Genomic DNA, 18,567 nt, shown 5'->3' on the forward strand with positions numbered 1-18,567 from the left:
GGAGATTGTGCCATCCGTTTTGTGATAGGACTTACTGTTTAGCTGCGAAATACCTCGAAACAAAGGTATGCACCGTCATTAAATTGCCTCCATATCTCTGTATTCTTTGGCATAAAAAGTGAAAAATTTAAGGATCTTGGAAGTTTTCCATAGGTTACCAGCTAAAAAGTATAATTTCGCTTAATTTCAATTTTTCAGCTCGTGTGGTAGATTGTGAGGCAAGGTTGATTTGGGCGAGGGGGTTAAAATTTAGGACTTTCAAGAAACTATAGCTAAAAATATGCAGATTGTCATTATTACCCCTTAAACGGAAAGCTGTGCAAAAATTTCGCCAAAATAGTCAATGCACAGACACCCAGTTGTTATGATTTTATTTACACAGATAGAAGAAGGTATATTTTGATATGGAGTTATTATTTTCACTGATATTGCAATGTATGCAATTTATTATACACAATTACAGATTGTCACTATAAAGGTAGGTTTTCATTTTGACCAGCTGACTGAAAGTGAGAGATGTATACATGTCAGATCTAAGTTATCCAGTCATTTGGTTTGCCGCATATGACTAAACGAGGAAGGAGGAGTAAGTGTACCACTACAAAGGAATTATCCTACTGTCACCCTGTATTAAGATAATGAAAAGACCAGAGTGAAGAGACTAAGAGCAATAACCATGTGTGGATCCTCCAATTCAATGCATGCATTTAGCTGAATATTCCAGCTATTAAACCAAAGAACAGAAAAATATATTAAAACCAGTTCAAATTCCCACTCAAACAAATAAGGGTCTATAATCAAGTCAAGTTTCAATGTGTGGTTCTGGGGAATTCTCACCAGTTTTGCATGAAGTCACTTGTCTTTCACCAGCTTGTCCTCGATCCTCCTGTCGGGTGAAAGGGAAGGGAAAAAAGAGCTGATTTGCAATTTTAAAATTGCACATAGAACTGTTAACCCTCCAGTACTCGCAGAGTTTTGTCACGCCAGTGCTCGCGCGGGGTAAAATTCTTTCATGTATATTTACTGTAACTTAAAAATGAAATTATGCTCTTTTCATGACTCACCTGACTAAGGGCCTTATAAATGAATAAAACACAATAAATATAACTCCTATTATTGCCATTAATATATACACCATGCAGAAAATAGATAGACTCAAGTTCATGTAGTTTAAAAACTAGAAATATGAAAATCAATCACACTTCATTCCTATTTGAACACTGATGTTTAGTCTCCTTTAGTCACTATCGGTTTTCTTGTTGAGGCATTTTCCACACACAGTACTGAAATGGTCTTGGCACACGTACTTTTCACACAGCACGCAAGAGTTTTTGCTTTTCCTGTCCCGACTTCTAGGACATAGAGCACATAGTCCGGATGATCCTAGTATTTTTCTCGTCAAGGGTGGAGTCAGGGAGGTCTGGGAAATTTCTTCCTTACCATATGAACTCATTTTCAAGGCTTTCACTCTGATACTGTGAGGCAAACTTGTTTGTGCCATTCTAACAGCTATCCTAGGTTTCACCAGTTCCACTGCAATTGAGCTTTTATCAATAAAATAATTAAACAATGTCACTGGATCCGTAACGCCACGTGTTTTCAGCCTAGAGCCAGGCAAGTATGATGAAACTTTGTTATGAACATGAGTACGACTGTTTTTAGGAGACACGGTGCTCCATTTAGTCACACCATCATGTCCATATATGTAGTTTTGGCAGGGCCTGTTTGAAGCGTATTTTCACTCCCTGATGTATTGGCACAGTCCTCTTCAGGTAAGTCACTAACATCCTGTTCTGAGAGTGAATCATGCTCTGATGTTTCTATGTTCTCTTCACAGTCATCTTCTGAATCCACTAATTCTTCATCAGATAATTCAGAAAGGAATTGACGAATTCGTTCCTGGTCCTTGATAATGTTCCCGGCTATATCACGACTCATATTTACCGTCTACACTAAAGTAACTAGTGGTTCTCACAATAAACACACCCGCAAAAATGAAAATAACCAAACATGAGTCTGCCAATTTACTTCTGCCAGTGCTTGCATGGGGTAATATGTTACCGCAGTCAAATCTGCGTCACTGCCGGAAACGTACTGACGCACAAAGACGTGACAGGGAAAAAAAAAAAAAAAGTCGGTCATTTTCCAAAGGTTGGGGTAATTTATTACCCCATGTGAGTACTGGAAGGTTAAGGGCTTTTAGTACTGCAATGGTTTTCAAGGGAGTGCCACTTGTCGCCACCTGGCAGCAAACATGTGCCATTCATTGACTCATACACGATGTGAACCAACATAACATGCTGTTGGTCAAGTAAGGGCTCTTCAAGGAGAGCGAAAATTGTTTCGTAGTTGCGATGGAACAGTTATGGCAAAACATTACACCTTAAAAAGCTGCCAACCCTTCAAATCCAAGCTTTCATCTTAACTGTCCTTAGTTTGTGTGATTAATCAATGATTGCAGCATGTCTTGTTTTGGGATGTTAATTATTACAGTAGACCATTATAATGTGTAAGTAATATTTTTAGTGTTCATACAGAAGAATTATTTTTATTAGTTAATAAGGTAAAAGCACCATACTAAACATAACTCAACATTTAATGTATGTATGTATGTATGTATGTATGTATGTACGTATGTATGTGTATGTATTCAAATGAATTAGGGTAAGATTAGTAGAGTTAGATTGTTATTGTGAGTGTATATACTGAATACGCACACAGTAATTTTGTGGGTTTGCCAGACTGGAGTCCAACTGAAACAAAACAAAGCATAGCAATCACAAGTACTAATAGGGAAATAGGAAGGATGTACTTTTAAACTTCTTTGAGAAACCTTTTTGTGTTCATCCTGTGGACAAAAACTGAAATATAATTAGAAACAGGTGATCTCTTCTGACTTAAGAATTTAAAATGCAAAATAAAGCTTGTGTGTGTAAATTTAATCCCAAACTGTCACCAGGGAATTCTATAAAAAGTCAGGAAGGAAATTTTGCTTCAAATGATTGGTGAGAGTTTTTTTTTTTTTGTAGCTTATATACAGTAGTTTAATGTAGCTTGTGGTTGTGCATGTTCATGACACTGGTCTGTGGTGAGCCCAAATTTGTTTAATGTTGTTGTGGAATATTAACTGGGTAGTACTGTGATTATGAATCATAATACTAATAGTATCAGTAGTAACATAAGTGATAACTATGTCAGCGACGACACGTGATGTGCAAGCACAAAGCACATTTTGTACAGACTTAAATAGGGCCTATATTTTTTATGCTCCAGCTCAAAAGCAATAATAGAACACCAGTTTGAAGAACAACATGGTTTCAGACAACAGAGGGACAACTGACTTTACCTTTGCCATAGACAGATATTAGACCAAGGGAAAGACCCTAATTGTTGTTTATGGAGTTAAAGAAAGATTATGATAGCATGCCGACAAGTAAAATATGGGAAAGGCTAGACAAACTAAAGGTTCCCAAATCTTTAATTTGGAATATCCAAATTTATGAAAGATGTGAAAGCAGTGTGCAAGTGGGAAATGGCAGATCAGAATGGTTTCCAACAAAGAGAGGAGTACAATAATGCAGTTCACTGTCCCCATTATTCTTCATCATGCTCATGATTATTATTATCAAGGAAAATAAAGCTATGAATTCAGGAGATTTGAATGCATTTGCTTTTGCTGATGATTTTCCCATTGGGAAAGGTAGGATTGTTGTAGCAGCAAATTTACAGAATACAAGTTAACAGTGACCAAATAAAAGACAGTAGCATGAAAATGAATACAAAATCCCACTCAATGTAACCACATGCTTGAATGTGTGAAAAACTTAAGCTACAAAATATTGGACGTGTTGTTTTCAGTAATACGAATGTTAAACTAGAAGTACAAAATACATTGTCCAAAGGATCCAACTACTTCTATGAACTGCGGAATTTAGTTTGGGGCAGTTCCTTTATGAGCAAAACGGACAATGTTCAAATCAAACCTTCCACCAACAATGGCATATAGCTTGGAGAGTTGTGTATTAAATACAGCATGTGAAATTAATATTTCCAAGATCAGGTATGTAAAAGACAAAGAGGGACAGAATCAAGAAGGATTACATTACAAGTAACATACAGGTGAACATGACAATGGAGGGAAGATTGAGAGCTGCACGACTGAAATGGCTTGCCCATATTATAATAATCAACATCTATATCATCAATTGCCCATATTAATCACATGCAGGAGACTCGAATTCCCAGGAAATAATTGCAGATGGTTGTTCCTGGAAGAAGACCAATCAGATGTCACACTGGAAGATGTAATGAGAGAAAAAGTTCACAAAGACAGAAACAGAGGCATATCTTTCACATAAATCCTAACCAGCCTGCTGGAAAAATCCACAAATGTTGATGAGTATTTTAACTGCTAACTAACCATGGACAAGTATGACATGCTGAAAATTAAATTTCTGAATTCAAAATTTTCTTTAAAAAATGCATGTTTCTCCTGAAGAAAACAGAATATATTGCACAATATATCTGACAAGCATATCAGCAGCTCCTACCTGTTGTAGCCTTGGTTAGGAGAGCCCAGGTTGTCTGGTGTGGTACGATTGACATTGGGCTTCACCTTGTTCACCTGCTTAGTTGAGTTGACCAGAGCTGTCGGGGTGTTGCGGTGGTTTCTCAGCACTAAGGGAAAACACAATTATTATACTCTTATACTGAATATGTGTATTATCTAGGACAAGACATCTAATAAATACTGTGCAGCTACTTACACGCGTCTTCTTTTTCTCTTCCCGCTTCACCTGAAAAGACAAAAGGGGGAAGTGTTAATGAACTACTTGTGGAAACACGCACCCGGGAAGTTGCCTTCATCAAGAGGCGAAACTAATAAAAGGAAGGAACTTGCTTGCCTATAGGCCTGTATTGAACTTCCTTTCATTTCAAATATTTCTAGATCTAGTGGGGGAGGAGGGTCTAAAAATTGTTTGATTCTACAACTAGAATAATATCTAGACAATATGGATAAAAACTAATGTCACCATTTAATTAATTTTTAAAAAATTCTTTACAGGATAAACAATGGAACTTTCATACAAGATTAGAAAAAAGAATTATTTGGGATACAAATTTATTTCAGACTTTGATTAAATGAAACTATCTTAAAAAGATGCATTTCCATGCAATTTTCAAGTTTTGTTTGGTCATGTAAGCCTTTCACTTTGCTGTATTCAACTTCTGACTGGTTTACGGAATGTCAATTCATCAAAATATTCCTTGATGAAGTAAAATTAGACATTTTAACCTCAGAATTTAAGATACATTTTGGAAAGGTTAGTGTATGTCTTCTCTTTGTTTACAACTTTTGTAGGTAAGATTATAAAAATTTAAGAGAAATTTAGATTCATGATACTAAAAGTAGAATAGGAGCATTGAAATTTCATTATTTCATGGGGAACTACACTCGCCCCAATCAAGAAACAGTACAACTGTCATTATCCATGTCAGTTTGTATGCTATATTTGGCCATTGTATAAACAAGTAAAATGTTTTAAACAAAGTGAAAAAGAATAATCCACTTCTGATATAGACGTAAGTTCACCACTTCCCTTTTTCTTCCCTTTAAATACAGATTTTAATTATCATCCTCTAGAAGAACAACAAAAATACAAGTACACTCGTGTTAGTGGATGATACCATGTGAGAGTGGATACAACAATGACCAAACTGGTAGAAAGGAGAATTTGGCAAGTTTGGATTTAAAATCAGTCAAACTAAAATGGTATGCTTGATGATGAGCAGGGGCAGCAAAGCAGTCAAGCTGAGACTTAGACAGCATGAAACTGAAATGATTCAGCAATTGAAATACATCTGGATAGTTTTGTTGGCTGAAGACAGACTTATCTATGAAATTAACAGCAGTGTTGAAGTGGCTACATCCTTCTACAAGTCATTTTCCCAACTATGAGACACAAGCTTCACCCAAGTAAACCTGGCACTTCATAAGGTTAACTTGTTGCCCATTCTGACATATGGACAGGAAACTGCAACACTGACCAGTGCGGACAACAGTCAACTACAAGTAACAGAAATTCTTTCGGTTGAGCATACAGGAAACCAGAATGAACAAAATCATGAACATTTCAGTCTATCTTCATCTAGTGCCACAACAGATTCTAAAAGAATCATAACTGGAATGGTTTGCCTTCATTATGAGAATGGAATCAATAAGAATGCCGAAGGCTCTCTTTCAAAGAAAGATTAATGGAAAAAGAAGATGAGGCAGACAGAGATTGCTGTATGAACCATACAGAAAAGGACCTGCCCAAAATGGGAGAAGATACCAGAGGAGAAGTAGTGGCAAAATAGAAGTTTAGGGAGGAGGCTTGCTCATTTCTGCATCCAGCCTACTGGAGTGGAGAATCGATGACTAGTTTCTTACTCGAACCCCTTCTCTTCTCCTCTCTTCTCTTCTCTTGCCCTCATTGTTCAATTTAGGGCTGACAATCATGTTTTGCTCTTTGAAACAACAATCACTACCACAAGTGTTGACGTTCAATAAAACCATTTGAAAAAAAAAAACCTTGCATACCTCCATTTCACATAATACCACTACGTAAGCCAATATGTTCAATTCCTAACTAAAATTGTTATATGTCATGCTGAATGCCCTACTATCATTCCCAGATGTTTGCATTAGTAATCACCGGGCGTGTTGGCCATGCTGTCAGGGGCGCGCGGCTGTGAGCTTGCATCTGGGAGATAGTGGGTTCAAATACCACTGTTGGCAGCCCTGAAGATGGTTTTCCATGGTTTCCCATTTTCATGCCAGGCAAATGCTGGGGCTGTACCTTAATTAAGGCCATGGCCGCTTCCTTCCAACTACTAGGCCTTCCCCTCATCGCCATAAGCCCCATCCATGTCGGTGCGACGTAAAACCACTAGCAAAAAAAAAAGCATCAGTAATCTATCTTGCTACTTTAATGTCTGCTGTATTTGTAAGCAGAAAACTCAGGCTTAGAACCAGCTCTGAACTGTTTATTCATGAACAGAACTTGGCAATACACCACACAAAAACAATTCCTCATGCCTGTGCACCAGACGCGTGGTGTAGAGAGTGTAGGGATAACATGCCTGCCTCTTATTCAGAGCTCCAGGTTTGATTCCTCACCAATGCATTGACACTAATTCTAGACTGTGGGTTGGAACAGTGTTTACTAGCTTTCTGATGTAAGAGGCAACAGATACGGTCAAGAAAACCATGGACTACAACCAAGGATGTCATCACACTGACCACGTAACACTCCAATATCTGCAGGTCATTTGGTTGGACAACAGTCATCTTCACAGGCCAAGGTCCTTAACGCCCCCACCCTGAAGTTCTCCCTTGTATTTTAGCAGAGTTCTACCCTTAGTTATTTTATACAGTTCCTTCTGTGGATCATAGATATAATGCTGACCTCTGGATTTCAAAATCACATTTTTAAACCTGGCAGAAGTAGTCTGATTTTTGAAGGGTGGAATAAAGTCCATTCAGCACTCCCATTTTGTGCAATATAGGCAAATAAAAGAACTCTTGTGACACATTTGGTATTCACCTGACAAAATTAATTTAAACAGAGCCATAGTTTGCCTAAAGGTGTTTTGGTTTCTCTGCCATCTGGCCTAATCATTAGACAAGCTTTCCTCAAAATTCACTTGGGCTAGATTAATGCTACCACTTAAAATCAGTTGTACTGCAAAGGGTTAAATGATTAATTCCCTTTGCTCAAAGAGTGAGTTTTTCTGCTGTCCCCAAAATTCTGCAACTCTTACAGTTCCTGGGGTTTACATCCTGATTTTGCAATGAACTTAGGATTGCTTAAGCTCAAGTAACAAAACTGAGAATATGCGTAATGGAAATGGAACACGCAATAATATAGATCAAAGACAGGAAGCTAAGATCACATAAGGAACAACATTATTGAATGAAATAAAAGTTGTATGCTTGGTGGAGAGCAAAGAGAACAAAACTGTCATGCTGAAACTAGGACAGCAAAACATGAAAACAGTACAGCATTTTATACTGGCAGCATTTTGTTAGCAAACAACAGATTAATCCAATAAATTAACAGTAGGGTTTAAGTATCTGCAAACTTCTAAATTTCTGCCTCACCGATTCTGTGGAACTAAAGCTTCCTCCAGTAAGCTAAAGTGTCATTGTATAAATACCACCTGTTTCTTACTGAACCTATGGAACAGAAGCTGCCACCGTAACTAGGAGGGACAACAGTTGGATACAAACAACAAAGACGAAGTTCACCAGATTAAGTATGGGGTGAAAATGACTGGACAGGACAGGACAGGATAGAATAGAATCCGAAACGAAACAGTCCGCCTCCAACTAGGGCTGCAACAAAATGTACTTGATATTCTGGAGGAGTCAAGGTTGATGGTTTGGTGACCTGAGAAGATGGCATCAAACTGAACATCCAAAGCCTATTATGAGAAAAAAGTATCTGGAAAATGATCTAGAGGCAGACCAAGAGATGAGGATGGACGGACAGATGGATGAACAAGGTGCAAAATGACATGGCATTGAGGAACCTGGAATGGGAGAAAATAGTGAAAGACAAGTGGTGGTAGAACAGAAGGTTATGGAAGAAGCTTGTACAGTCCAGCCTGCCGAAGTGGACAATTGGTGGTGGTGATGACAACAAGAAGTTATATAGAATACAGGACAACAAGAAAAGGAGGAAAGGAATTCAGTGATCTGATATAAATTATGGAAATGGAGCAAACAAAAAAATACATCAAAGATAGGAAGCTAGGAAGGAAGACAGCAATAACATAAGGATGAACACAATGAGACAATTAAAAAGAGAAATTGGTTGAAACTCCACTTAATTTCAATGGAAGCAGTTTTCCTTGGTTCCTGCATTTGAATTGCCAAGATAGTTCCCAACATAACAAATTCTAAAGCACAACTGACAAATGACTTCATTGTTACTGGAAATGGTTTCATGTCACCTAAACAATACTGGGCATGACTGAACTTACAAATCTGATTTCCATGACAAGAATTTATTAAAGAAAGGCATAGAACCTAAAATAAATAATTTATAAATTAATCATACAATAACAAATCTGGACATAAATAGTTGTGCAAAAATATGTAGGCTATATGATTTTGAATATTGTGAACATTTCAAATAGTGTACAAAGGTTCCATTGTAATGCGAACAATCATTCTCAAAAAAATCCATATTATTCTATCAGAACATGAAATATTTAATTGCCAGCCACTGTCTTGTATAATTTATTATTTTGTCTACATTAAATGCAGGGATTTTAGAATAATTATTGAATTTTGCACAAAATATGGCTAGCAATTACTAGTAACAATAGTAATTTGCACCATTTAATTTTTGTAGTGCAAATTATTATGATTGAAAATATCTATTGCATACATAACGATTATGGAAAAACTGTGGCAATAAAATCAAATTTATGCACAAATTTTCACAACCAAGACATGGAAACCACATTATTACATCTACTCCTTCAATGTAACCACTACAAAGAACTACTATAGTGTCACAGTGCACTGAAAAAGTGAAATGCAATAGCAAAACTAACACACTACTTTCCTTATTCATGCAAATTAATTCTAAGATTTCAATATTTTCTTTAAATGTCTGATAACTAGTCACTGTGAAATGAAAAGAAAGTTGAATGCTTATGAACTATTTTAAGCTATATGGCAAATCTACTTTAAACCATTCCAATAGGCAAGTCCAAAGATACATCTCTAAATTTGAGTACTGAAATAAAATGAAATTTTAACTACTCTGATGTCTGAGAATCAATGAAAATTTTAAGTCCAATATTTCATCTTACTTCTCCAGAGTTGTTTTCCAATAATGAAATTGACTGTTTAGGACAAGTAATATTTAATGCTTGTAGTGGAGATGATGTGGTATTTACTCAATGATGAGGTTTAGATGTAGTTTTTACCACAAATTACTCCATCTGAAGCCCAGCATTATAAGTAATATTTGTCCGGCTCCATGGCTAAATGGTTAGCGCGCTGGCCTTTGGTCACGGGGGTCCCGGGTTTGATTCTCGGCAGAGCTGGGAATTTTAACCATCATTGGTTAATTTAGCTGGCATGGGAGCTGGGTGTATGTGGCGTCTTCATCATTTCACGACATGCAGGTCGCTTATGGACGTCAAATCAAAAGACCTGCATCTGGCGAGCCGAACTTGTCCTCGGACACTCCTGGCACTAAAAGCCATATGCCATTTCATTTCATAAGTAATACTGTACTAATGAAAACCCACTAATTTACTGACAAAACAAAAAACAATACCAGTTTTTATACTGCATATACAGAGAAAAGCACATGAGATGTGCACAGAATCATGATACCCTGGCTGAGACTAGTGTTGTTTCTATTTATTCCTACTAAACGCCTAACTAGCATGATGAATTTGGTCCCCTCTTTCTTTTCTTCTTATCCCCAGGAGTCTTCCAAACCTTCCCTCTTCCTCCACCCCACTTTTATAGCCAATAATTGGAAACAAATGATAAATACAAGCAAGCATTGTATAATAAACAATGTACAAAGTGCTCAACAATGTTGTGAGATGGACAGCAGGCAATGGTATGGTGGTAAACAGGGTGAAAAGTCAGGTTGAGGAGAATGTATCTCATGATGATCACTAAGTACCTATAAAGATCTTTCTTGAGCTAATCATACAAGTGGGACTGTAAATAAAAATAACAGATCGCTTCATATGGTTATAAGGGTATTTAAGGGTTGTGGTAAGGATGTAAAGGAGAGGGCATATAGGTCACTGGTAAGACAATTCGAGTATGGTTCCAGTGTATACGACTCTCACCATGTTTGCTTGATTTGAGAATTGGAGAGAATCCAAAGAAAAGAGACATGATTTTTCCCAGGCGATTTCGGATAAAAGACTAGTGTTACAAAAATGTTGCAAACTTTGAGCTGGGAAGACTTGGGAGAGAGGAAACTAGCTGCCTGATTAAGCAGTACATTCCGAGTTGTCAGTGGAGTGATGGTAAGGAATGACATTAGGAAATGAATAAGTGATGTTTTTAAAATTAGGAAAGATCATAATATGAAGAAGTTTGAATTCAAGAGGACAAACAGGGGCAAATAATCACTTATAGGAAGAGGAGTCAGGGATTGGATTGGTAATTTACCAGGGGAGATGTTTGATAAATATCCAACTTCTTTGAAATTATTTAAGAAAAGGTTAGTTAAACAACTGATAAGGAACCTGTCTCCTGGGTGACCGCCTTAAATGCAGATGAGTGGTGACTGACTAATTGACTGAACATGTAGCAGTAGTGTCCAGAAGCCTGTAGATGGTTTTGAGAGAATGGTTTTGAAATGTAACTGGACTAACATAGGTAAGTGTGCTGTTGCTATTTGTTCATAATGGTAATGGATGAAACTATAAAGGAGACAAAGGAAAAATTTGGGAACTGAAGGTGGTGATGTTTGCAGGTAATTGTGGTGTGGGGAGCATATGGAGAGAAAGTAAAACGTCAACAAGACATAATGAAGGAAAATAATCAAGGAATGAAAAGTGTGGAGAAGAGCAAGACAAAGATGTTGACACGAAGTAAGAGAGAATGGAAAGGTTCTGTAAAAATTGGGGGAATAAAACCTTGAAATTGTGGAAAGCTTCAAGTACTCAAAAAGTTAACTGATGCAGGAGCCACGATTGGTTATGAAAATCAGTAAAAGGAATGGGAATGCATTTTACCAGAGTGCAAGAAACTTAATCTGGAAGAAGGAAGAAGCAAGGAATGTATAAGATGTATCAGTGCCCCATACTGATATATGTAACAGAGAGACCTGGACACATACGAAAAGACAGAAGAGTAAAATCCAGACCACTAAGACGGCGATAAGGGGAGATAAAGGATAGAGTAAGAAATGAGGATGCCCAGAAGGAAATTGGCAAGGAAAATGGAACTGAGAAAAAACTATGATGGTTTGGATATTTAAACAGATGGAAGAGGAAAGGATGCCCAAGTGGATGATGGAGGCCAAGACTGAAGGAAGAACAACAAGACGTAGACCCAGACTAAGGTGGCTGGACTCTATGAAGAAGGAACCTGCTCTCATTTTCTCATTAAACAAAATTCTTGTGACCTTCATTTATGTTCAAATTTGTAATCTTGTTCATTCATATCAGTATCATATCATTATTTTAAAAAAAATATATATAAAAAAAATTTAAAAAAAAATTATTCCTGCATTGCAAAAACCCCATTTCTCCTCACTAGTGCCTGTGGTGTAGAGTATGGAAGTTCCAGTGGCCCTTAATGAAAAGCAATGGAGAATAACTGTTACAATGTGTGTTATTTTTGTGTTGTTTAGCCAGTACAATTATTAACCTTAATTTAACATCAGATAACTAAGTGAAAGTAGTAGGACATTCTAATGAATACGTTAACCAACTCAAAAATTGGAAACATTGGAAAGTATCACTTAAGGACAACCCAATTGAACTAGTTAAAATATGACAAATTGTATACCATGAATATTATACGAGTATACCATGAATTATACAATAATAAAGTAAAACTGATAGCAAATTGCCTGTAATAGGAGGCAAGTTCACTAAGAAAGGCAACACCTATTTATGGAAGTCCAATTTTAAGACTATGGTATTTGACTCAGGTTAGTAAACAAAAATTTCCATGGAGTATGGAGACTTAACTGTGATTTTTGTTTTTTCAAAATGAAAATTTTAAGTGGAATGGCCATGTTTGATGTTGCAACATTCTTATTTAATATCAATTGTAACACTGCTATATTCTCAGCAGTCTAAATTCTAATGTATTCTTATATTGAATATCTGATTGCAGTTTCCAATAATAATAATAATAATAATAATAATAATAATAATAATAATAATAATAATAATAATAATAATAATAATAATAATAATAATCATCATCATCATCATCAGAACGACTTTTGAAGTAAGGGAAGAGGTACAGGACTTACAGAATTATATTTGCATGCACATTCAAGTACTGTAAAATCTGAATTTTAAATTGTAACATACTATTTAATTAGATCATGCTGTAACATGCATATACTACAAGCAGATAGATAGACAGACAGAAAGACAGACAGATAGACAGACAGAAGAATAAGAAGGAAGGATGGAGAGAAGGAATAGGTCATCTATATTCAGTATAAAGTATGCAATCACAGCAATTTTCTTGGCAGATTTGTTTTATCATATACTCCAACACACACAATTTTAATATCTCATAGTTATTTTCTCTCATACTGTTAACCTTAAGATGATGTTACACAATTACGGTTTAATAGAAAATTCTACAAACCATTAATAAGCTTTCTGAAAAGTACTGAAAGTTAAAATTAATTCAACTACTGGTAATAAAATTTATATTCTAGAAGGAATATATCTAAAAATAATATTCTTAAATATACACAATAAGATATAAAATTCTTATTCAAACTAGGCATTTAATTATAGTATCAAAGAAAGGTACTTTGAATAGTAGGTAATAGTTCATATATATATATATATATATATATATGAATACCGAGTTATTGTATTATGGAGGAGAATGGCAATGAAAACTCCTGAATTCTGAAAAATGACAGTTTTTTCCTGCTGTGTTAAAAGAATGATGAAAAATTTTGTTACTGTATATTGTGCCAACAGACATTTGCAAGATGCTGAAGGTCACTATCTGTTAAAGGATCAAGATGAATAATGAAAGGTTCTCTACATCATAATCAGGGGCGGTGCATGGTATTGTTGCAGGGTTGCACAACTCCCAATAATTTTGTACTTCATTTGTCATCTTTTCTTTTAACGTTTTAGTTTAATAAACTAACATGTATTCGAAAACATGTTAAAATTAACCATCTTCGGTCGTTCGCTGTACTAATGCTTCGTAACGGACCAACAAACACTGCTGGCTTCGAATCAGACTCAAGGGGTTTGCTTTGCTACAGCAACTCCCTAGCAGACAGCGTGGTGCAATGTACCTCAGCAGGGACGAGCCTAAGCCTGCATAGCATCAGGTTGCATGCTCGCCGGAATCGATCTCAGGGAGTTGCACGAAACTAGCAAGTCCCCTACTGAGAAACAGTTTCAAATGTCTCCGTTAGATAGCGCCATTCTGCAGAGATTACTTCATTCCTGCTTTCTCTCCTCTCTCAAAGGTAATATCATTTCCATTTTTAAAATTTTCAAATTTCATTTACGTTGCACCGACGCAGATAGGTCTTACGGCACGATGGGATAGGAAACGGCTAGGAGTTGGAAGGAAGCGACCGTGGCATTAATAAGTTACAGCCACAGCATTTGCCTCGCGTGTAAATGGGAAACTGTGGAAAACCATATTCAGGGCTTCCGACAGTGGTGTTTGAACCCACTATACCCCGAATGCAAGCTCACAGCTACGCGACCCAAACCACACGACCAACTTGCTGGGTAATTTCTTTTCCACGCTATATCAGACCACCCACAATATTACCAACATCTTGCTTCAATGAAAAACACGACGGCAAATTTTCAATTTAAGTGAGGCAAAAGTAACTGTACCAGGCTGAGTGGCTCAGACGCTTGAGGCGCTGGCCTTCTGACCGCAACATGGCAGGTTAGATCCTGGCTCAGTCCGGTGGTATTTGAAGGTACTCAAATACGTCAGCCTCGTGTCAGTAGATTTAATGGCATGTAAAAGAGTTCCGGCACCTCGGCGTCTCCGAAAACCGTAAAAAGTTGTTAGTTGGACGTAAAACCAATAACATTATTATTAAGAGTAACTGCAGTTGCAGTGTATAATTAGCCTCTTATTCCCTGGGTTGTAATGTTACAGTTTTAATAGGAAAGTAGTTCATTACTAAACGATAAGAGTTTCTTGTTATTTCTGTAAAAAATAAAAATGTGACACTGAAAATGTTGGTGCAACACCCAGCTTCAGATACCACCAGCCGCCACTGATCATAATGAGTCTAACAGATACTTTAGAGTAGTGGTCCTCAAACAGTGTGTCACGCTAGTAATATTATGTAGAATATTTCACATAATATTTATTCTGAAAATGGAGGAAAAGAAAAATATTAATCAGCTTAAATATATTTATTTTACAGGGGATTTGTTGGCTGAAACCCTACAATAAAAGATCCGAGTTATTTAAGAGAAACTTGAGCTTGATATTTTTCACAAGATCTCAATTCATGGTGGAATTGAGACAAACACATACATATTTCCTGCTAAACAGACAGAAATCTCTCACGTTTCCTGTCCTGTATACCGATTTCTCAACACTAACAGAATCGGTTCGTTCTCGTGTTTAAATTCTTTTCTCTTAATCGGAATCTTATCTATACTGAATTTAGGGTTTAAAAAAAAGTAAAATCAACACAGTGACAGATATAACATGTATTGAATTAACGACCTCAAAACTTGTCAGAACACGAACAGAATAGAATTATGATGGCAAGTCTCCAAACTATTAACAAGTGAACACAAACTGTGCGCCCACAATACCAAACCTCCCGCATTGTTGTTAACTCTTACATTATGTGCTGCCAATGTTTACAGTCCCCCTTTAACACCTAACAAGAATAGATCCAACATAACCTTGGGTTATACCAACCAAATTCTTGGTTGAGTCCCAAGCAATATTGATAACTGTAGACAAAATAGTATGTAATCTATGTTGATAAATTACTGTATTGGACCAATTGTAAGGTTTTCCACATTACAATGTACTTGTATAAAAATGCAGTCCTCTTACATGCACTGCCTAACATTTATAAAGACTCATTGTCATAAAGATCTACTTGTATCATTTCCCGACTGTACTGGCTTGTGCAGTGGTAAAGGGTTGCCATACGGATCACAGCCAAACTCAAGGTCACAAACTGAAATTTCGTGAGCTTTGATGATTTTTTCCAATTTCTGACTTTGATCTACTGTCACTGGACTTTGTGTCATTTCTTCAACATATTCAGTTTTGGTAATTATTCTAGTCATAGTGGATTGTTTGGTAAGAAGAGCATCTTTGTCACTTTAGTAAAATAAAGGAGAAGTTATGATAAAGACTTAAAATTGTGCTTTTACACATAGCAAAACATACAAAGAATATAAAAACTGCAAAAAAGTTCACCGTTTCCAAGTGTAAAGTACAATGTCCAAAGTCAGTGGAAAGACTATTGTCAGCATATCAAGTTAAACATTCTAAGAATCAGAGAAAGGAAAAATTTAACAAAACTGATAGGCTAGTTTCTGAATTCGTGCAGGAGAAATGAAAATGGTGTTATCTACTAATAAGTCCTCAAGGTTTTAGAATTATGGTATTGGAGGTGGAAGAATAACTGAATTTAAGGCAAGTGTAAGTTGTTGGTATATACAAATGACAAGGAGTTCAGGACTGTGTTTAGTTGTCTCGCTACTATTGTACAATTCCTTCCACAGCAGATTATGCCAATAAACTGCTACCTATCAGAGCAAATCCCACAATATTTTGTATTAAAATAAGACTTTGTTTTTAGATTTATTTAATGGATTATTATCTATCTTACAGGAGAGCTTGAGTGTGTTGTAGTTATTCCCATTACTTATTTTTTCTTGTAAATACCTTCCAATAATTTAGAATCATCTTATATGTGAGACCTTCTCATATTTGAGTCAATACAGTACAATTCAATTTAAAAAATGATTTATTAGAATGTGTAATGAAGTGTCTCTTTCACCACATCAGTAAATTAACATGAAGTAACTATGTCTGTTTCAGATCAGAGATTTAAGTATAGTGATCATTATCTTAGAGGATCAGCGTTCAGCATATACATGTTCCCATAACATCATTCACAATGCGTCTTGTTTAATGCCAACTTCTCCAGAACACTATCCTAGAGTATCAAGTGTTTGTGGAGAATTTCACAGCATGTAGGTTTGGGTCTGGTACCTTTGCTATCCTGTCAAGGCCCTTGGAGGTTGTATCTTTTTCAGACACATACTTCAGTGAGTTTACCTACTAGAATCAAATCACTATGATGAATGTTCTCTGATACTAAGGATCAAAATATTCTGTGTGAGATGGAGATAGCAATCTGCTCCAATTTACCATAAATTTGGCAATGTCTTACAGTTCTCGCGCATGATACTGACCATCAGAAAGACATAGAAATGTGACCAGATGAAGAACTGGAATTTTACTGAAAGTTGAGCCTCAGCTTCCTGAGGAGTACAGCTGTTCACTAGATCTGGTTTCTCGCACACTTCTTGCTGAAGTTAACATTTCTGTATTTACACAGACTTCATCATATTTGTAATAAATACAGTAATACCGTACTGTTATTTGCTTTATGTCCCGTTAACTACTTTTACAGTTTTTGGAGACGCCAAGGTGCCAGAAGTTTGTCCGGCAGGAGTTCTTTTACGTGCCTGCCAATCTACCAACACGAGGTTGACATGTTTAAGCACCTTCAAATACCACAGTATTGAGCCAGAATTGACTGGCAAGTTGAGGTCAGAAGGCCAGCACCTCAACCATCTAAGCCACTCATTCTGGCCATTAGATTTGTACACTGTGGGCAACAGCAGTGAAGAGCCCAATAATAACTTACCTCTGATCACACTCTGTCAAATTTCATCTCTCCCCTTGGCCACTACATCTATTAGCATGTCTAAGGCCGTTGTCTGGAAATATTACCTTTTCCAGAACCTGTACATCTGAGAGATTAGTTAATGTATTCTCTTTCAAGGGTCCTAGATGCACATTGCCTTTGGTTTACTCCATATTTTCTTTTACTGTTACTGTCTTCTGTCTCAAATTTTCTCTCATATAGTGAAAGAGTATAATGATTGTTGGTCTTGTACAACTTATGGATACCAATTATCATTTTCATTCATCCAACTGTACCTTGCTCAATGTGCAAGTTCCTGCCCTTTTAACATGTAAAAGTGCAGTTTTCTGGCAAATTTGTAAAATTCTGAAGAAAATTCATATTTTGTAGGAAATTTACAGTAATTTGAAATCCTGTATGTATACTTTTTGTTTGATAAGACAGTTATTTTAGTTTTTATTGGATAAAGAAAACTATTAGGAAAATTTTCTTCCAGTTTATTTTTTGTAGAAAATTGAACTCCAAGTACTACATCCAGTTTTTCAATTCAGACAGCACATTCACTTTTAAAGGTCCCAGACATGTTCCAACTTCCTCTTCAGTTATTAAACTATCTTGTCCTCAAATAGAGCATATAACAGTCTGAAAGAAGAATAGCTTCCATTGGTGAAAAGAAGTACTGAAATTGGTTGAGTGGTTTGTACAATTACTCTCCACATACAAGCTCTTATACTTTCTCTCTTTATAATATTATAATCACAGATAATAGTAGTAACCAGATGAACAGATTGTCCAAGTTACTTTCACTTCAAAGCTGATATAATAATGCAAAATCCTAAATAAAAATTTATGAACAAATCAAATGGAATGAGAAGCAGGAAATTATTTTATGCTATTGATAGAACTAAAGTTGTTTATATTCTCCTCC

General features: G+C 36.3%; 1 protein-coding gene across 1 annotated transcript in view; it reads right to left on the minus strand.

The window, feature by feature from the left end:
* Positions 1–18,567, minus strand: part of slo (calcium-activated potassium channel slo) — a 1,051,052-nt gene that overhangs the window by 134,600 nt on the left and 897,885 nt on the right. Inside the window, exons 16-17 of the mRNA XM_067152575.2 lie at positions 4,767–4,796; positions 4,551–4,677 (exon numbers count right to left, since the gene is read on the minus strand). Of these exons, the coding sequence (XP_067008676.1) occupies positions 4,551–4,677; positions 4,767–4,796 (157 nt within the window). The remainder of the gene's footprint in view (positions 1–4,550; positions 4,678–4,766; positions 4,797–18,567) is intronic.

The sequence above is a fragment of the Anabrus simplex genome, chromosome 8 (assembly GCF_040414725.1).
Source record: "Anabrus simplex isolate iqAnaSimp1 chromosome 8, ASM4041472v1, whole genome shotgun sequence".
NCBI classification, from domain to species: domain Eukaryota; kingdom Metazoa; phylum Arthropoda; class Insecta; order Orthoptera; family Tettigoniidae; genus Anabrus; species Anabrus simplex.